Raw genomic sequence first — 21,762 nt, 5'->3', positions numbered from 1 at the left:
CACTAACATTAAACTTTCATATCAAGGCGGGGGCCTCAAACTAGTGTCCTGCGGGCCACATTTGGCCCGCGGGCCGCATGTTTGAGACCCCTGATCTAGAATGTCACAGCACATCTTGGACTTCATGTTTCCCTCAAAGAACCGCAGCTCCCTATTGCCGGCAGCACTCGTGTAGCCCCAGACCACAACGCTACCATCGGCATGCTTAACTGTAGACAATAAAATTATCTTGGTATTTATTTGTGTTGCCAGCTATTTAAACAAAATGAGTCACTTTCAATGAATGGTAAATCTATACTGCTATAAAGCTGTACACTGACTACTCTAAAGTATAACATGGTTGCTGAAATGTGTATCAGTATCATACAGTCTCATAATCTGCCAAAGGCCTCTCCTCTCTAAGGTTCTATGATTTATAAGCACAAAGTTGTTTTTAAGGTGGGGGTTGTGGCTACCGTGCCAGAATAGTTCTTGGCACACAGCAATAACACTCTGATGTCTGCACTGGTTGCCTGGCAACTGCTGTCAGTTTTCAAATAAGAAGGTGATAGTAATCCACTCATATGCGTCTCACAAACAGAAAACACAATACTGATAAACAGTGTTAAAAACTAAACACTCCACTTAAAATCATCAGTGGTATATTATGTAATGTTTTTTTATAAATATTATATTATATTTGTAGACATCTGAAAATGGACACAATTTGAAATACATTGACTTAACACAGGAACATTTCTGGTAGTTCTCCCCCACACAACTGTTAAATTAATACCTCTGTGACCTTTTATAAAAGCCGATTATTATTATATTATTTTATTGAATCGTTCCACACTGCACTCTGAAACAGAAGTTTATAAATCAGTACTTTAGAGTACTAGTAAATAGTATTTCACAAATACAACACAATAGACCAAAAAGGCAAATTAGAGCTTTTGCAGCAGGTACAGCGACGACCTCTGCTGGCCAAAATGGTAGTGACAGGTAGCTGTGAGGCACAATCATAGGGAATATGTTAACTTCACCTAAACTAAAATGAAAGAGGAAATTAATAAAAAAAAATTTAAGTGAACTAAAGTTGATCAAAAGTTTTTGTTACTACCTAATTTAAAAAACAAATGTCATTGTTTGGTTGTTTGTACCACAGAAACCGTTGTTTTGAGTAATATAGCTAATTTTATGTTGCTGTAGGTGCGCCATAGTCATGGGAAGTGACGTGTAAACCTTCTCACGCAATTTTACAACAGGAAAATTGTACCATGCACCAATAGTGTATCACCAAGCAACACTAAACATGCCTGAACCACAGGCATCTCCACTGGGAATCAAACCTATGACATCACGGGCTACTGTAGGTGCACAGAAGAGAAAGCCGAAAGCTTTATTGTTGTTGATTTTTAATAGGTGTATAGTTGTGTAACTGTTCAAGAAGACAACACTTGATACAGCATGAAGACTTATTTTATTAAAGAGAGCAAAGTAGTGATAATAAAAGAATATGACTGCTGGTTGAGTGATGTAACACTAGTACTAGTACTAGTACTAGTACTAGTACTAGTACTCTACTTGTCACTAACAGGACACGTGCACACTGTATGTACAATTTATACATCTATAAAAACAGTATTAGTTAATTCAGATAACAATTACTATGACTAGAGAAGGTTCTTGTGTCCTATGATAAATAGACAATAGGGCTGATGAAAGGTAGCATAAAAAACAACAAATATTGTATCTGAAGTCTATTTTTTTTTTTAAAGAAATATCCATCATGTTGTGTCGTAATGATAAGAACAGAGACGGCATTAAATAAAAAATAAGTCCATTAAAGAGTCATGGTACTTTTCACTGTGCGGCCTCAGTAGGCTGCTGCGCTGTTACGGATCCCACAGCAGAGCACCATGGTGAAGATCATCTCAAAGATCTAAAAGAAGAAGAAACACATGTTTATTAAACGAATATTTGTTGAATTGGTCGTCTTTAGCATGCTCACCATGATGACGGCTACCACGAGTGCGGCCAAACCAATCAGGTAGAGCTTCTCTGAGAAGAGTTCGATCAGTTTGTCGTGACAGCTCTGTTAGGAAGGCAACAGACAATGAATCACACGTTTGACCTTTAAAGGAGCATATCTGAGTCATCCATCAGATTATTCACCCGAAGATTATACGGTGTGACACAAGCGCTCAGTCGCTGATTGTGTCCTATCTTCGTATTTTTATTGGCTTTAATGGTAAAGTTATTAAGTTTTATTATTATTTTGTTTTGGTTATGTTTCTATTTTACGTAATTGTACTACAATATTGTATTTTTGTATATTGTACTCTGGCTTTTAAACATGTTAATGGTTTGTCTATATATGTGTCCTGTGATTGGCTGGCGACCAATCCAGGGTGTACCTTGCCTCCCTGACCTGCACTGTGCAAAAAGCTGCTTGTCATTAAACTTCATTTTCTGTCATGTTAAAAAAAAATCCCACAAATTGGATGAAACTACTAAAATTACTAAAATTCATATTAATTCATATTTATAATTCATATTATTTGAAATATTTTTATTTCATTTTTTTATATACATATATTTTTTATATTATGTGAATTATAACTGTCAACAGTGAACCACACACACAATGGTAGTTTACACTACATTCACCACACAAAAATGTAATTTTAATAAACAATGGATGAAAATGCAATGTAATAATGTTATAATTAACACTATAATGTAATTGAAAAGCTATTCCCTTATTGTTTCGCAGTTCTAAAATGTAATATGATAGACAAACAAACTTAAAATTGGGATAAAAAAATGGAAAAAGCTACTAAACTAATAAATAAAAAGAAACATTATTACCTGAGACCTCAGGAAATCTTCGGGTGACTTTCTGGGACACAAAGTGCTGGCAACTTGTTTGAAGAGAGCCGTATCATCGCCTTTGCCACAGCAGTCGAGCTGGATTGAAGACCCAGAACATTTAATCATTGATCTAAATACATATATCTAAGTACTGTACATTCACTGGCCACATTAGTACACTTACACAATCAAACAAGCATGATGCAGTCTACCACTACAACCACAATAAATTGCTAAATTAGCATATTGGTCAAATGTAAGGGGAGAAAAAAAACCAGAAAGATTTCTATATATGAACCAACAGGTGGCGCCAAACGACTTTTCTCCGAGTCAATTTTAAGATAATGGTGATCAGTGAAGCTGTGCAGAACATGACATATTTTACATTATCATTTTAAACATTATTTATTTCAACATTATTTTTCCTCAATCCCACCCTCGGCCATCTCTGTGTGGAGGTTGCATGTTCTCCCCGTGCATGCGTGGTTTTTCTCCGGGTACTCCGGTTTCCTCCCACATTCCAAAAACATGCTAGGTTAATTGGCGACTCCAAATTGTCCATAGGTATGAATGTGAGTGTGAATGGTTGTTTGTCTATATGTGCCCTGTGATTGGCTGGCGACCAGTCCAGGGTGTACCCCGCCTCTCGGCCAAAGACAGCTGGGATAGGCTCCAGCCCCACCGTGACCCTTGTGAGGGTAAGCGGTAGAAAATGAATGAATGAATGAATGAATGAATTATTTTTCCAGGTCCTGAAAAAGATACACTATCTTACAGTGGGGTGAAAAAGTGATTTTTCAGGTTTCAGATCATCATACATATTTATATATTTGTCAATGGCATCACAACTGAACACAAAATGTCGTTTTTAAATGAATTTTTATTATTAAGGGACAAAACAAATCCAAACCTACATGGCCATGTAAACCCAATAACTGGTTGGGCAATCCTTAGCAGCAACAACAGCAATCAAGAAATTGTGATAACTTGCAATGAGTCATTCATCATTGTTGTAATTCAGGCCACATTGGAGGGCTTTTTACCTTTTTTAGGTTATGCCACAGCATCTCAATAGGATTCAGGTCAGGACTTTGACTAAGCCCCTCCAAAAAAGAGGTGGGCTTGCTAGTGTGTTTTGGGTCATTGTCCCTTTGCAGAACCAAGTTGGTTTCAGTTTTCACAAAAAGATGGCCCGACATTCTCCTTCAGGATTTTTTGGGAGACAGCGGAATTCATGTTTCCATTTATCACAGCAAGTCTTCCAGGTCTCCCAGCCGCGGACCATCATACTACCACCACCATATTTTATTGTTGTTGTGATGTTCTTTTTCTGAAATGCGGTGTTACTTTTATGCCAGGAGCTTTAAAAAAAATTCAACTTTTGTCTCGTCAGACACAGGGTATTTTCCCAAAGGTCTTGGGGATCATCAAGATGTTTTCTGGCAAAATTAAGATGAGCCTTAATGTTCTCTTGGAACGCTGCCATGCAGGCTATTTTTGCCCAGTGTCGTTCCTATGGTGGAATCATGAACACTGACCTTAAATGAGGCAAGTAATGATGCCTGCAGTTCTTTGGATTCAGTTGTTGTGGGGTCTTTTGTGACCTCTTGACATAGTGACCTCCCTGCACTCTTGGGGTAATTTTGTTTGGCTGATCACTCCTGGGAAGGTTCATTGTTCCATGTTTTCCCCATTATCCACAACCTTGTGGATAATGGGTATCTGGTTCGCTGGATTCCCAAAGCATTTGAAATGGCTTTGTAACCTTTTCAACGCAAAAAATTGATTTTTTTCTCCCTTAATAATTAAAAAAATCATTTTAAAACTGCATTATTTTGGTTATTAACTAATACTGAAGTTAGTTTGATGCCAGTTTTTCACACCACTGTATATACTATGTACCTCTTTGATAGTCCACACTGAGTCTTATAATGCTATCCTGTCTATGACTATGAACAAAAGCGCAATAAGAATTTGACTTACCGTGGTGTGAAAAACATCTAGCACCTTGATGGCTGCATCCTTACTGGGGGAGCCTGACACATCGACAGCCTTGATGTACGCTGAGTCGTAGAAGTTGATCAGTTCTTTGGAGATCTGCAGCGACATGGGATATTAAGACAATATCGATATTAAACATATCACATAAAAAACGAATACACTTTTGCGTGTGTGCCGCCTCACCGTGTCTCTGTTCATGAAACCCCAAATGGCGGCAGCCACTTCACAGGCAAAGAGGATTACCAAAAAGAAGAAGAACTGCAGAGAGAAAACACGGATGCATAACTGAACTTCAGTTTAGCAGATGAATTGATATATATACTTTATATGGACTAGCATGGCCATAAGTTACTGATATGGGATTTGGGAATTACTATTAAAGAACAATTAAGAGATCAAAAAACGTTTGATAATGGATATATAAGGCCCAAACTCTCACCGTCCCCAACAGGCATTGGGATTCCTGAATGGCTCCATAACAGCCGAGGAAGCCCACCAGCATCATCACAGCCCCAACAGCTATCAGTATGTAGACACCTGGCAGTACAAAAGGACATGAAATTACCATACAGTACATGACGTAATTGTTGTGCTGCTCCACCAGGGGGCAGCATTGACAGGAAGACTTGGGTCTGTTGCCCATTCATTGAGCCGCATACAAGTTTGGTAATGGACTTCCTGGATGTCTCCTGCTTTCCAATGTAGGGTGACATAACATTATTGATATCCTGGAGATGAACAGATCCTGTGTGGGGATAAGGGGGTGGAGCCTCAAGCCAGGAAATGCCTTCAATGCCTTTCAAATAAACCTCACTGACCTCTGACCCAAGCAAAGTAGAAAATGAAGTGTATCATTAGTACACAAATTAACTTCTAACTCTGTGAGATAATGATAAACATTCCACATAACACTGCTGTGGAATGAAAGAATATTCATATATATAAGCAAAACAGGCGGCACGGCGGTCGAGTGGTTAGCGCGCAAACCTTACAGCTAGGAGACCAGGGTTCAATTCCACCCTCGGCCATGTCTGTGGGGAGTTTGCATGTTCTCCCCGTGCATGTGTGGGTTTTCTCCGGGTACTCCGGTTTCCTCCCACATTCCAAAAACATGCTAGGTTAATTAGGTATGAATGTGAGTGTGAATGGTTGTTTGTCTATATGTGCTCTGTGATTGGCTGGCGACCAGTCCAGGGTGTACCCCGCCTCTCGCCCGAAGATAGCTGGGATAGGCTCCAGCACCCCCCTCGACCCTCGTGAGGAAAAAGCGGTAGAAAATGAATGAATGAATAAGCAAAACAAAAGCATAAACTAAAGCCTGTTGTGTCTGCAGACCTCCTCCTCCTCTCTGACACTCTCTTTCAGGACCCTGATGTTTTTGTTATAGCGAGCACAGCTAGCAGGCCTGGTAACCTGGCAATGTGGCAAAGCAGCCATTATTTCTATTCCCTTCCATTACTATGACAACACCCTTTGAGGATTGAAGGCCATTGAGACGGCACCGGGGAAGTTCATTTATTTTCCGTCTCCCAGTGTAATCTCTATAGGCGAGGGGGGTGGGGTGCGGGGGAGGATGGCAAGGAGGTGAACAGCAGCTAAAAGCCCCTCTTGGATGTCTCTCTTCTTCTCTCAGCCACTAGCCACAAAAAAGGGCTGCAAAGTCAAGTCCCTGCTGTCTGTCAGAACGGTCCGAGTCTTACTTAGGGCAAGATGATATATGATGTGCAGATTAATCATTCAAGAGTCATGTCTGAGCCAGTGTCAGTAAAAGCTCTGGGAATGAGAGGCTATTCCGAATGGTACGTTTGTTCTTATTAGATTAGACAGATAAACTCCTATTGATCCTGAAAGAAATTCACAGGCTCAGCTACTGAAAAATAAGCAAGGCCCAGGAAAAGATGTTGTAAAATAAAAATAAAAAAGACAACGTGGGGACATACATGTCCATTTTTGGTTTTGGATATTGTCTAATAATTAAAACAATATGCAATTTATTGCACTGTAAATTGTACCATTGTACCTCGTCATTTTTTGCTATAATAATATATTTGTATGCATGTATTTAATATAGACTTTAAAAACTGTACAACATATCTACTGCTACTATGAAGGAACACATTAAATTGCCCACAACATGACTCTGTTGGGTTATGCAATACTGCTGTTTTAAAACGCACATAGCATTTTTGATTGGCACCAGACCAGGCAGTGCCTTTCAAATTAAATTAAAGAGGACCTATTATGCTTTTTCCACTTCCCTGACCTATAAATGTTGTTAGAATGTTATATTATCGTGCTAAACGATGCCAAAGTTTCATAAAATGAGATTTGCACCTTTGAAAGTGAGCCCTGAAAGAAGTTTGGGATGGCTTTGAATGCTGGGTTTTAGAGAGACTTTTTAAGTCACTTTAAGTCAGCTACATCCAGACTTCCTTATATGGGCATGCCCAGGGTGGGGACAATAACAGCGGAGTGTGTATAATACATTAAAACAGACCGTCCAAGGAAATACAACTGAATGGGTGCGGATGCTGAAAGATCTAAAAAGCTTTTCTATGCAGGTTATTGTGTGTAGCTGTTCTATAGGAGTCCACAACTCAATAACATTTAAATCTGAGTCATACTCAATGAGGCATTTCCATCAATGAGACAAATAATTTGAATTTCTAATATTATATCTACTTGAACATTTACAACAGAAAACAGTACCACCCCCCCACCCCCCAAGCTTCTCACTAATTTAACATGAATTTCGTCACTTCAACATGAGGTGTAGATTATTCTTCAAGATGATTAACACTTCAGCCTTCTCAGCTGTCAGCCTGCTCCTCGTTTCATGGATGATAATGGAAGCTGTGCTGAAGAGCCTCTTGCTCTCCACACTTAAGTTGTACAAAGAAATGTAGTTGCGGTGACTGCTGAGATGGCTGATGTTGATGGCTGATGTTGCAACACAGCAGCCGACTGAATGGCTGTTGTCGCAGCTTGTGTTTATTTTCAGCACCAGTTGACTGTAAAACTCCTGCATAATTGATGCTTCTGCAAATGTTTTATCAATTTTCTGGTGTTGAAATATTAGTGATGTCCCGTGAGACATGCATGGTGCACAAATTGTACTTGGCTGTTTTACTTTTGTTTTCTCGATGGAAAGAAGTTTGGGATTGCTCTGAAGTCACTTTAAGTCACTTTGAAGTCACTTTAAGTAAGCTACATCCAGCTGGTGACTTCCTTATATGGGCATGCCCAGGTACAAGCTGAGTGGGAACAATCACAGCGGAGTGGGCGGGCTCTGTGTGTAATACAGTAAAACAGACCGTTTTGTAAATCCAAGGAAATACAGCTGAATAGGTGCAGGTGCTGGAAGATCTAGAAAGCTGTGTGTAAAAAAAACTACACAGTAGCATCTGTGCTCCAGTGTATTGCAGCTGCTGCATCACATTCACAGCATGTTGTTTAATGTTAAATTGAGCATTTACATGATAGTTTGACTTTTCAATCGGATTAGCTGGATTTTTTTTATGTGTTTGATAAGGTCAGTATTTCCACATCAAACTCATCCAATCATGCCCTTATGGGCTTTGATTTGTGGACTGGGGGCACAGTCATGTTCAAACAGAAAAGGGCAGTGATGACTCTGCATTGAGGGGTCGGAATAAATTTGGAAACATTGTCCGACTTCCTGCTCCTGCAGGCTCTCTGTCCAACCATACAGCATAATCAGCCTTGAGTGTGACATTCAAACAGCCTTGTGGGCGTGGCTGACATATGCAAATGTTTTTCACTGACTTGATACAGGAAACAAATTATTTTTTCTGCCTAACAACACATTCCTGACTAGGAAGAAATGAGAGCCATTCTGTTGAACTACCTGCTAAAATGTTATATTGTGGGATGCTCCGATCGATTGGCCAGTGTATCGGTTGATTTCCATAAAAACACGTTATTGGTATGTACCGACAACATAAACATAACACGAATGTGTTAATATCTCTGCTGTGTCACATAGGATTGCCAATACAAGAAACAATACAAGCAGTTGATGTTTGCTAAATACAAGGATGAAGAGTCTTGAACCAGTCATGATGTGCTTTATATATGACTATATGGAAAGTTACTATGGTACACATAATGTCATTGTTTTGCAGCTCACAATCGTGGCAGCTAGCTCGCTCATGAGCTAGATTTAAACACAACATATTATAATAAACTGTTAATCTATGTGATTGGTATCGGTCGATCTCATTCATGGATGATCGGTGTCAGAATCTGCAGCATAAAACCCTGATCGGAGCTAGTTATGTATATCCCTAGTGAAGTTTTATTATAAATGATGTAAACTATTTATTGCCCATTTGCTGCAGGAAGATATACTGGAAGTAATAAAAACACATGAGGCGGTATGAGATAGTACGGTACGCAGCCTTCTGAAGTGGCTGGTGCACCTTGGTACCGTTTATCCTGTGCAGGCTCACAGGGGAGCTGAAACCGATGTCAGCTGATGGGCAGGGTCATCGTGGACTGGTCAGTGTCAATCACAGAGCACATATAAACAAACAAGCATTCACACTCACATTCATACCTATGGACAATTTCCAGTCTCCTAACATGCACTTTTGGGAGTAAATCAGAGTACCCACGCAGCAACAGTGTCGAACATGCAAACTCCCCACAAAGTCCGATCCTAGATTCAAACTCAGACCCCTTTTTACTCTATAATTCTGAAAAAGGCCTTCTACATTGCTCAAAAGTACAGAATTGTCTAAAATATATTGAGTCCAAACTCAGGTGTACTCCAAAATGTCTGCCCACACATTAATGTTTGTTTTGTGTCCCTTACTTTTTTCTCAGTGTAAACGAAGTCAGTGAAAACCAGCAACATCCACTCAGAGTACAGCCTCAGAGTTTGGACAATATGTATTTTGAGCCTTACATAAATACCACTTTGGTATGCCAGCGTGCTAAAAACATCCAGGCTAAGCTCTAATTTGAGGGTTAATGTGCAGATGTCCACGGTTAGTTGAATTACGCCGGAGCGTATGTTTAAGGGAGGGCAAAAGAAAGAAACATTCCCTTGATCTTACATGGGTGGGCCTCCTTAAAATCACTAGTGGCCCTTCCCTTTATAAAAAAAAAAAGCCGGCAATCACTCCTTATACTTAAAGATGGGGTAAGTTTGGGAGAGCAGCGACAAGGCCAAATGCAAATGAATGGGTTGACTGCCACAACAAGGATGGAAATGTTTAAATTGTATCATGATTTGTAGGGTTTGGGACCAGTGATGGAAACATGATGGATGTTGTTAGTTCTAGCGTTGACCCAGCCTGAGGAGCACATTCCTGAAATTGGAATTTAGGTGAGATTCTGTAAAGGAAGCAATACAACGTTCAAATGTTCATGTTGGCTATTATTTTTGTACCGTGCTCACACGCCCGTTGCTCAGTGCCCACACTAGCCACAACATCTGGTGAGAACATCTGCTCTCTCAATGGAGCATTGGAGCCTCATCATTTTTTGAAGGAGTTTGTTGCCCGGGTATGGATGCTTTATCTTTGCAGTGTCAGACTGATAGATGGCTAAAAATATCATGCTAAGGATCTACGTAGGTCCTGTTTCCTGGTCTTTTCTTAGAGGTCATTGCTGTGTTTATTTGTGGAATATACTCACATGCGGGTTTTATCCGGGTACCCACATTCCAAAATCAGTGATTGTCAATTATTTTCTGTCAGCATATGTATACTTACTTGTGTACATTCGTTAAATAAATTCTAAACATAAAAGTATAAGCTGACACAGGATGTGTGGAATAAGCAATTTAAAAAGGGGTGGATACAATTTAAAAATACAATATGATGTGATTTAATAAGGATAATCAATACTACTTTCTATATGCTCAAGCTAACTTTCCTCTCTAGCATCATTGTTTTTCTTCCTACTATTAAATATTTAAGCCTCACTTTGGAGATAGATGCATACTCACATTAATTACATCTACATCTTGGAATACGATGCAAGTGATATAACTTTGAATGATGTCAGTCTTACGTAGCTAAATATGCTCACCAAAACACCTGATGCGGTGCAGTTCTACACCAAGCAAACTACAGCCATAAAAATAAACATTTAGAGAAATTAATACTAAATTTGTTTGCATAACTTTTTAATCAGAAAGTCACCCTGCCATTTTTATAGGCTTTTCACCCCTGATAAAGGTCGATACAGGAGTAGAGACCGTGCAAGTATACCATCTTAGTAGTCAGTAACAATTAAAAAAAAAACAACATTATTTTCTCAGACCTGGGTTCGATTCCCGCCCCCCCCCCAGCCATCTCTGTGTGTAGTTTGCATGTGCTCCCCGTGTATGCGTGGGTTTTCTCCGGGTACTCTGGTTTCCTCCCACATTCCAAAAACATGCTAGGTTAATTGGTGACTCCAAATTGTCCATAGGTATGAATGTGAGTGTGAATGGTTATTTGTCTATATGTGCCCTGTGATTGGCTGACCACCAGTCCAGTGTGTACCCCGCCTCTCACCCGAAGACAGCTGGGATAGGTTCCAGCATACCCGTGACCTTAGTGAGGATAAGCGCTACAGAAAATGGATGAATGGATGAATGGAAGTGTATTCTCTTGACTCACTGATGTAGAAGGTGCCCGGTGCTTGGTGGCCTTCAAATTGAAGAATGAGGAGGTTGCTTGTTTGACTGTCATGACGGAGCCACAAGGCCACTCCTAAAATCACTCCTCCAGCCAGCTGCGAGAAAGGAAAGAATACTATCAATACCAAATGATAGTATTTTGCACAACTCGTAAGGAGCAACACAAAACATGTGAATAAATCATAAAACATAAGATGAAATTGGTGAAGTTTTAGTGTGTCCAGATCCTCTGGGAGGCTGTGAACTGTTCGCTGGCCTTTACGGGAAGTGATGAGAGGACATCCTGACACAGCAGTGACCTACGACTTAGTCCATGGCCTCAAAAAGCCAACTCTAGAACTTTTAGTTCAACTTCTTCTCAGTTGCATACAATTGGACAAAAGTGGAGCGTGGGCAGAGATTTAATATACATTATCACGCTTACTCATTTTATTATAAATATTTTTGTACTAGTTTTTCTTTATTTATACAACGTCATCCACACATTCAACGCCATGACTGCACTCCATTGTTCTCTAAGAGACAGGAAGCCGAATGCTACACTTGAAAAATGGCAGTTTTTCACAATGACAGGGCAAAACCAACAGAGGAAACACTCATGTGTCCAGGATATGCCGTTTGTCTTAAAAAAAAAACAAAAAACGTAAAAAACTACAAAAAGCCTGTGGAAATTTACAAGTGATCATTGCAAAGTGTTTGTGAAATATGTTTTCCAAGCTTGTAGAAGGTTTAAAGGCACCCCCCCCCCCCCCGCCAAAAAAATCTCCCTTAGTCTCACTTTTTAATCTTTATTCTGTGGGTGAAGACTATAAACTGTGAAGCGGTAAATGTTCACCAAAAGAAGAATAAAACCTAATCCCATGGTAAGATTGAAGCCCACACATTCTGAAATGCCCCCCCTCTTTCAGCTATCCCACACTGTTGTTTGACCATGCAGAAAATAGCTGTTGGTAAAGGGTGAGAGCCACATTACGTGTGCGCTGCCTCCTCAATTGATGCTGCTCTACAATCACAGTAAAGCAGGCCGGGAACTCGCTGCATCTAATCATAAATCAAGCTATTCAAAAAAATGCCACAAAATATTTTGGAACCAAAATATTACTCAAGTAAAAATGAATAGAAAAAAAACTTACCCAGAAAATAAAATTAAAGAAGAATAACATATATTTAATGCATTGCGTGCAGCCTGTCAACGCCATGTTGTTAGTTTTTTTTGTCTTGTCTTCCTTTCTCTAGTCCAGGATCACAGTCTCTGTCGGTGGAGGTATTAAGAGCTTCTCGGCTGAAAACTCCTCCTTTATAATAAAGAGTGAAAACTGAGACAGAGAACTGCCCACCAGGAGGGGAATGCCACGGCCCCCAGTCTGTCCGCACGATTGAACCCTACTTTGCTAAACAAACGGGATTGTATAAAAGACTTTTTAGCAGTGGTGATTTGACACGGTAAAAAAGGCCAAACACATTAATCAGAATAACAGTAAAAAATACAAAAATTATTTCCACCAAACTTTATAAAAGTGACAGCAGGTGTGTCAAGGTAGAATCAATTTAATTTTAATGAGGATCTGGATAAAAGGACTGAAAATTGTAATTTACTTATGGTTTAGTCACTATAACATCAAAGGAACAAACCACCCCCCAGATTCATGATGGCACCCCCCTCTCTGTTTTTCTTCCTGTGTGAACCAGGAAGCAGCCTGCTGTCATAAAACCCAAAATATCTTAGAATTTGTGTTAAACCCAGTCAGTAATTTATGTTTAATCCTGTTTGGTGGGATTATTTTCCATACACTCTGGACGCTTTATTCATTTAACAATATGTTTATTATGATCTTTCTCTTTGCAGTGGTTTATAACTGCATCATATTTTGTCAATGGTATATCAGTACTGTTTTTCCCCATTTGCACCACATCATAAGGCACACATGCATCAGCTAAGATATCCTATACAAAAAAATAAATACAATTCTGCCAATATTTCAGTTTTGACTGCAATTTAACAATGGTGTTGGAACTGCACTGCACCATACAGACCTCTGATTATAACTTTCTACTGTCATCAATCAAAACACCATTACAAAACACACAAAAAAATACAAGTATGTATTGATAAATAAAGAAAACTAAGCAGGTTTCTCTTTGTACAGTCAATAAATTGTATCAATGGCGCTTTATCTCCTTATATAATGCACCTGTACCTAATCAAGTATTCCTAATAAAGTATACCTGCTTTTCAGATAAACAAAAAGTACTATTCTCCACGTTTTAATGCACAATATCGCCCTCTGGTGGCAGATTCTACACAAGCAACGTCTCATTTGTATACTGCGCTGCACAATGAATACAGTACTGTATATATCGGACTAATTCCTATTTTTTTTAAAAAATACTATAGTGCATTGAGGAGTACAAATTAGTGTGTGGCGATTTATATGCATGAGCCATCAGTGATAGTCGCCTTCATTGTTTTCATTCATTGTGTTCCATTGTTGTTGTTTTACCAATGGGGGCGGATCTTGCGAATGCATGCACATTGCACACACCTTCTCCACGCAAGCAGCTGTGCATGACTCTTAAGTGAAAGAGGAAGGGAGGCAAATCGGTGGTAATAGGATAGCATTACAAGGTTGCATCACTGGGCATGCTCCATCTGATTTTGGATTTGTCTTTTTCCTTTAAGATTAATATACAGCCCCTAACACACACACACACATATAAACACACACACACATACAATCATGGATGGCTAAAAGTGTCTGGATCTTTGCGTCTTTGTGTCCAAAATGCCTCAGTTGGGGAGGAGAGGGAAGTGTTGCTGAGACAAAGAGCTGCAGGCTGTGCGTCGGTGTGAAGGAGGTGCGTCTGGAGGAGGGATCGAACACCAAGGAGGACCATCAGCAGTCACCTTGCAGTCAAAGTAATCAAGAGGCTCTTTTGATTTATTAAACGGTGAATTAGATAAGTTAGATTAGACGGATTTGTTGGGTTTTTTCTCCCCCTCTTTGGATTTTGGTGATGATGTGACGTCCGTTATCCATGTGATGCCATTGGCTGCGTTCATTTTGGATTTCGCATCCAGCGAAGTAGCAGTACGTCCTCATCACTAGGCTTTTTTTTAGCACCAAAGTGCACAGCCAAATGCTCGTCGAGCTGTGGTGATTTTTTTTTTATTCTTGCTGGTTTCATTGGTGGGGGACGACAGGTGGCTCGGCGCGCCGCTTCCCCGCGCTCGCACTCACCTTCGCTATGATGAGAGGAACTTCTGTGAGCGATGCCTAAGGGACGAGATGGGCCTGAGCGACGACAAGGATCGCATTGTGATCAACGTGGGAGGGATCCGGCACCAGACGTACCGCAGCACCCTTCGCACCCTACCTGGCACCCGCCTGTCGTGGCTGGCGGAGCCTGACGCGCCCAACCACTTCGACTATGACGCCAAGATCGAGGAGTTTTTTTTCGACCGCCACCCCGGCGTCTTCGCGCACATCCTCAACTACTACAGGACAGGTAAGCTGCACTGCCCGGCTGATGTGTGCGGCCCCCTCTACGAGGAGGAACTGGCGTTCTGGGGCATCGACGAGACGGACGTGGAGCCCTGCTGCTGGATGACCTATCGCCAGCACCGGGAGGCGGAGGAGGCCCTTGATAGTTTCGGCGGGGGGGGACTATTGGACCTGGGGAACGACGACGCCGAGCCCGAGCAGGAGCATGGTGAGGACGATGTGGATGAGATGACGAGGAGACTGGCGCACGGTGACTCTCCAGACACCCGGAGTGGCAGCTTGTGGAGCCGGTGGCAGAAGCGTGTTTGGGCTCTCTTTGAGGACCCTTACTCCTCCAAATATGCAAGGGTGAGCTTATTCGCTTTTCACCTATGCCTCTCCACTCATTAAGTTGTGAGTGGCTAATGATGTGCTTCTAAGACCATCCGTGACCTTGAAATTGCTCTCCCACGGGTCCCCCATCGTCGGATCAAATCAACCAAAGTTGTTAAAAGCATCATTATAAAAAATCTAACCAGTGTTTTTCATTTTTTGAATCACATTTAGCAATTACACATTCTAAGATTCCAAAAGCAATATCATAAATCACACAGATACATTTAAAAGTGAAATGATAACAAAGCTATCTAGGGGATAATCAGTCTCTTACATGGTCATATTGCAGCCACTTGTTGCTAGGCAGAATTGAAAGCACTCAATCTCAATATGCCAAAGAGCTAGTGCCAAAATATATTACTCACACCCTCTAGATGTTAAATAAAACTCTACAAAAACAAATCTGCAGTGATGGAGGTATTGGATGGACAGTTACGGACTGAATGGATGATTATTCCTAGTTCAGGTGGCAACCAGTAGATTGTGGTCTAAAAAAATACCATCATGTTAGCTATTAGACCAGGGTTCAATTCCACCCATGGCCATCTCTGTGTGGAGTTTGCATGTTCTCCCCGTGCATGCGTGGGTTTTCTCCAGGTACTCCGGTTTCCTCCCACATTCCAAAAACATGCTAGGTTAATTGGCGACTCCAAATTGTCCATAGGTATGAATGTGAGTGTGAATGGTTGTTTGTCTATATGTGCCCTGTGATTGGCTGGCGACCAGTCCAGGGTGTACCTAAGACAGCTGGGATAGGCTCCAGCACCCCCCGCGACCCTCGTGAGGAAAAGCGGTAGAAAATGAATGAATGAATGTTAGCTATTGGGAGTTAAGATCCAGCCACAAAGCCTCAATATGCTGGCATAGAAACAGGAGATCAGAACACTATTCTGCCACCCCATTACAATTCTGATTTGAAAACAATAGCGTTGATTTTCATCATAGTTGAACATAAAGTATATTTAGACAAAGCAACTGAATCGCTACACTATAAGATAAGATAAGATATGCCTTTATTCGTCCCTCAGTGGGGAAATTTGCATGAAGGGGGGTGAAGAAGGGGGGGGGGGGGCAACACGAGGATAGGGGAAGGGAAAAACACAACAACTCCAAACTAGACTCTTAGATGAAGGAGTACAGTGTGGGACTGTTAAAAAAAACCGGCATACAAATCAAATACAAATCCATCCATTTTCTATGCCGTTTTAGTATGCTGGAGCCTACCCCAGCTGACCTGAGTTGAAAGGTTGCAAATTAGTCGCAGTGCACATGCTCATATTTATACAATTTAGTGTTAATATGGAGTCGCCAGATAACCAAACATGTATGAATTTTTGTAGGAAACCGGACTACCAGAAAAAAAAAAACACGCACAGGGGAAAATATGCAAACTCCAAAAATAGATGCGGAACGGAGATTCAAACCTAAAGATTAAAATATCATGACAACAACATGCTAACCACTTGTCCACCGGTTTGTGCAGCTTAGGATATCAGATTGATATTTCCAGGGTACAAGGATCCCTGGGTAGATGGGCTAAATGGGTCAACAACACATTAGGAAAGCAGGTCTTTGGCACCAGCAACATTTTAGTGGCCAGCTTCCAGACAAAACCAGGTTGTTGTTGGAGGTTATAGCACATTTTTTGGTGCTTGCTTTTGGCCTTTTTTCCCCCCATTCGAATAGAGCTACCCTCTAAACACTGACAATGACTTTACACCTTCAGATGTTTGAGGTTTTTTTTCCACAAGTGTTCCCCCTCTGAAGCATGCTGTGCTGCATGCTGCTTTAGCAGCTGCAACATCCTGATTATCAGGATCAGGCCACCCCGTCCAGCAAGAGCCAACTCTACTGGCAACTTCTCACTCTTATAGCAAACACAGCACTTTAAAGCCACATAGGCATCTTCTTTCAAGTGTCACCTTCAGAGATGTGCACAACGTCTTCTCGTTTCGACAAAAGCAGAGCGAGGACTGACAAAGCTCCACTAAGACAAGCAAGAAAATTAATTAGAAGTGAGCCCCAGAGTTAATTACAGACTCTATTCACAGTGGATATATCAGTGGAAAAAGACTTGTCACAGCACATCAGCAGAAGCAACAGAGAGAGTAAACCAATAAGGATCACATCATGTTCACCTATCACACACGCCCACAATGCTCACACTGTCCCTAAGTGTCACTGAGACATACTGTATCATGCAGTAGGCAGTGCGATTGTTCACAGGCCCAAACAAGTCCTAGTGTTATTCACAAGGACTAGGCTTCATCATGCTAATGCTTGGTGAACTCATAATGACCATAAATAACAGCTTGGGGCTCCAATTTACACGTATGAATCAATAACGACTCAGTCTATTCACATGGCTAAATCACTTACACACGTTACAACTTGGTGGTTTTGGTAGCCTAAAAGGCAAAGTTGCTTTAAAGATGGACAACACTAATAATTCTTATTAAGTTGTGCCGTGATTTAAGTTATGCAAACAAGGGCATTAGAAAAACGAAAGCTATCACATTATCACTTGGCTGCATGGCTTCAATTGCTTTGTTGAGGTTGTAGTTTTGTAATGTATCGTACTGGGATTGTATTGCTGGGTGTTATTTTGCACATAACACACTCTATAGAGGGGGCGGAACATACCACAGTGTTATGCAATACAACACAACAACACAATTGCCACGCACAGTGTTAGTACCTCAATGTTTGTAATCAAACTGAACATGACCGGGCTCATTAGTGTGTCATTTCGCACCTGGATGATTATATGCTTGATCATGAACTTGACTTTTAAATATAGATAATAGAGAAGGTTATCATGTGAATTAAATGTGATTTTTGAGATTATTTTAATGTTGTTCAGATGAAAATAATATTTAATATTATGAGAAAATGTAGTAGAATCTTTTGTTATATTTCAGCAGCTCTGATACGTGTGTTTGTTGCTGCAGTGCTCTCTGAATGCGTGGTTGTGCGAGTTTGTGTACGTGCACACAGCTTGCAGAGGCGTAATATAGTGCCAAGTTGTCCGTATTTCATTTTGGTGGGCAAAATAATCATACCTGTCAATTGTGTGGAAGTGATTGAATAACCCCTTAGCATTCTTGGATTGTTTTTACTTGAAAAAAAACCTAAAAGAGTCATACCCAAAGTTAATGTAAACAGTCTTTGATGTGGATTAGAGATATTGCTTTGAGCTTTTTTTGAAGGTAAAAACCTTCTCTTTTATCCTCTGCAGTCAGAATCTGTCGAAGAGGTACTGACACTGAGAAATAGGAGTTTGAGTACACTGGGAATAAGGAATTTTTTGTTTGTTTTCAGTTATGGGAATTTGATCTAAATCCAACTCCTTCAGGTGGCATTAACATTTTGTACATATCACAATTAATTATTAAATGTACTGATAGTACATCAAGAAAATGAAGTCAGAGACATCCAGGTATGAGAGCACCTGTGTTTAGTTTGATAGTGGCATGGTAAACAGTGATGCTGTGTCACTGAAGAAAAAAACAACAGGGTTTACATCAGGGGTCTCAAACTCAATTTACTTGGGGACCACTGGAGCTAGGGTCTGGGTGAGACTGGGCCGCATCAGGTTTTAAAAACAAAAAACGTATTTATTAAAAACAGAAAAATGAATAAACTTTGCTTTGGGTCCGATTTTCTACAAGAAAAGCTCTGATAAAACATTCCACTGTTCTCAAATATTTTACTTTTTATTTTCTACACAAAATAAGATGAAAAATAAATAAACAAATCAAGAATAAAGAAAATCAATCAATCAGTAATAAATAAATATTATAATAATAATAAAACAGCAAATAATAAAAACTTAAGAAACCACATATAGTTGGTGGGTAGACAAATTATTTTTTTTCAGATTAAAATTAACAAAGCATTATTAGAGCCCTGTAGACACGACAAAACATAACTATAGTCACATTTATACTCTTTTTATTTACAACATATTGCGCAACTGCCGGGTCTTGAGACACATGCTAACTCGCAAACTAGAGAGCTAGCGACCTAAACGGTAGCCTTCAAGTTATTTCCTTTAAACTTAAATAGCCAAAAACTTACCACTTCCACACGGATAGGGAGGGTAACTATTAACAGTTACGTAACCTTTAACATGAACATTTATCAAACGTAATAATTTTTTCTGGGTACATGATACCATACAGCATCCATATCAAACTTGCGCGGGCCGCACTAACGTTAAACTTTCGTATCAAGGCGGGAGCCTCACACTAGTGTCCTGTTTGAGACCCCTGGTTTACATGGATAGGAAGCATGGGTTCATAAATGGCAGCGATTTCCTCTGCACAATTCAAAGAATTGTCACTGATGACATGTCATAATGAGGGCCTGTTTTCCATCTCAGCTTGCATGAATGGACCTCCCTGATTCATTCATTACTCCACCTAGCCTCTTTACAAGGCTGTGTTTTAGCCTGAGAGCTCACGTTCACTCACTGGATCCAAATTGATACACATTTGGCGAGTTCATACGTAGAGTGATAACACATTTTCCCCCAGCCTTTTTTCTCTGAGCTTTGACTTTGATCTGCTCGTGGCACGTTTCCAGCTTTTTTCCCCACTTGCAGGCGTGGTAACACATACTGTAATCCAGTATGATCAGAGGAGAGCACAAGGACATGGTTCCAATCAATACCCAGAAGAGCATACTGTATCAGTTACACCCATGTAAGAATCAGAAATATCTGGCTAAATGTGATGAAATGCGATCACTGGATCAATGCCTATGAAAAAGCAAAGTACTCTACAGCCATCAGGTTTCTCATAAAAAAAAGGGGACCTCATCTTAATGAGCCTCAGCCTCCTATGATTCCTAAGAGATGATCATCTGGTCAATGTGACCTTGAGTGAGGAAAGACCTGCTATAAAAATGGTGCTAAAGGGAAGAGCCCCAGTTTTACATGTGGTCACAGGAGGCGAAATTAATGCAGTTGCTGCTGCTTCGGTAATTTTCTATGACCTTGAGATAGACCAGAGAGAAAAGAGGAGGGAGAGCGTTGAGCTCTCATTGATTGTTCCCGTTTAATGGTACTTTGGAATCAAGACGCAGAGCACACAACTGTCACTGTTAAAGCCGATGCCGTTGTCTCAGATGAAATTGCATGGCTAAGAAAGGCTAACTACATTACGTGTATTACTGTGCTCACTCTCCTCTTTGTCCTTTTTCACTCCTTCACACCCCCCCCCCCCCCCCCACCCCCCATGCATTGCCTTCTTCGCACCGACCAGTGGGTGGCTCTGGCCTCGCTGTTCTTTATCCTGGTGTCAATCACCACATTCTGTCTGGAAACCCACGAGGCTTTCAACCCCATCATCAACCGCACTGAGGTAGAACTGGTGGACAACATCACGGTGGAGCACACCTACCAGGAGCCCGAGACGGCGCCCTACCTCACCTACATTGAAGGCGTTTGCGTGGTGTGGTTCACTTTTGAGTTCCTAATGCGAATAACTTTCTGCCCAAACAAATTTGACTTCATACGTAACGCCCTGAACATCATCGACTTTGTGGCCATCCTGCCTTTCTACCTGGAGGTGGGCCTCAGCGGGCTCTCTTCTAAGGCAGCTAAGGATGTACTGGGTTTCCTGAGAGTGGTCCGTTTTGTAAGGATCCTGCGTATCTTCAAGCTCACTCGCCACTTTGTAGGACTGAGGGTGCTGGGTCACACACTGAGAGCCAGCACCAACGAGTTCCTTCTCCTCATCATCTTCCTCGCCCTGGGTGTCCTAATCTTTGCCACTATGATATATTATGCAGAACGCATCGGCGCTAACCCCAACGACCCTAGAGCCAGTGAGCACACGCAGTTCAAGAACATCCCGATCGGATTCTGGTGGGCTGTGGTGACCATGACGACCCTTGGCTATGGCGACATGTACCCTCAGACCACCTCCGGTATGCTGGTGGGAGCCTTGTGCGCCTTGGCAGGTGTGCTGACCATCGCCATGCCGGTCCCTGTGATTGTCAACAACTTTGGAATGTATTACTCCCTGGCCATGGCAAAACAGAAACTACCAAAGAAAAAAAACAGGCACATCCCACGGGCGCCCCAACCTGGTTCTCCAAACTTCTGTAAATCAAGTATCAGCTCACAACATCAGAGCCCTATTGCCCACGACGACGTTTTTGAGATAAAGTTTCAAGGTAGGACAAATCACTTTAAATATAACTGATACATTCCGATATCTTGGTGATTCATTGTTGGTTTGACGGCCTGAAGAAACACACATCACGATTCATCTGTTCCCACACTTCAGTCAGCTGATGAGTCAGGCATGAGATTCAACAGCAGACTTTCCCAGCAAATGATCAAGAAAATACATGTATTTAAAT

The 21,762-nt window shown here is 41.0% G+C and overlaps 2 protein-coding genes across 5 annotated transcripts in view; one reads left to right on the top strand and one right to left on the bottom strand.

The window, feature by feature from the left end:
• Positions 1 to 1,443: 1,443 nt before the first annotated feature.
• Positions 1,444 to 21,762, bottom strand: part of LOC131130966 (CD81 antigen-like) — a 22,998-nt gene continuing 2,679 nt past the window's right edge. The window contains exons 1-8 of one of the 2 annotated variants that reach the window (XM_058075179.1): positions 12,646 to 13,172; positions 11,493 to 11,607; positions 5,297 to 5,394; positions 5,041 to 5,115; positions 4,840 to 4,953; positions 2,854 to 2,952; positions 1,994 to 2,077; positions 1,444 to 1,924 (exon numbers count right to left, since the gene is read on the bottom strand). In XM_058075179.1, the coding sequence (XP_057931162.1) occupies positions 1,859 to 1,924; positions 1,994 to 2,077; positions 2,854 to 2,952; positions 4,840 to 4,953; positions 5,041 to 5,115; positions 5,297 to 5,394; positions 11,493 to 11,607; positions 12,646 to 12,711 (717 nt within the window). In that variant the 5' untranslated portion in view covers positions 12,712 to 13,172 and the 3' untranslated portion in view covers positions 1,444 to 1,858. Of the gene's footprint in view, positions 1,925 to 1,993; positions 2,078 to 2,853; positions 2,953 to 4,839; positions 4,954 to 5,040; positions 5,116 to 5,296; positions 5,395 to 11,492; positions 11,608 to 12,645; positions 13,173 to 21,762 lie in introns of those variants that run through there. The other variant, XM_058075180.1, reaches the window with a different exon arrangement.
• The window catches only part of kcnc1b (potassium voltage-gated channel, Shaw-related subfamily, member 1b), a 15,827-nt gene continuing 8,124 nt past the window's right edge, over positions 14,060 to 21,762 (top strand). The window contains exons 1-2 of one of the 3 annotated variants that reach the window (XM_058075144.1): positions 14,060 to 15,363; positions 20,658 to 21,551. In XM_058075144.1, the coding sequence (XP_057931127.1) occupies positions 14,800 to 15,363; positions 20,658 to 21,551 (1,458 nt within the window). In that variant the 5' untranslated portion in view covers positions 14,060 to 14,799. Of the gene's footprint in view, positions 15,364 to 20,657; positions 21,574 to 21,762 lie in introns of all 3 variants that reach the window. The other 2 variants (XM_058075142.1, XM_058075143.1) reach the window with 2 other exon arrangements.

This window comes from Doryrhamphus excisus, chromosome 6 (genome assembly GCF_030265055.1).
Source record: "Doryrhamphus excisus isolate RoL2022-K1 chromosome 6, RoL_Dexc_1.0, whole genome shotgun sequence".
Lineage (NCBI taxonomy): Eukaryota > Metazoa > Chordata > Actinopteri > Syngnathiformes > Syngnathidae > Doryrhamphus > Doryrhamphus excisus.
The sequence above is the reverse complement of the archived record's forward strand: the minus strand, read 5'-3'. Positions and strand labels throughout refer to the sequence as shown.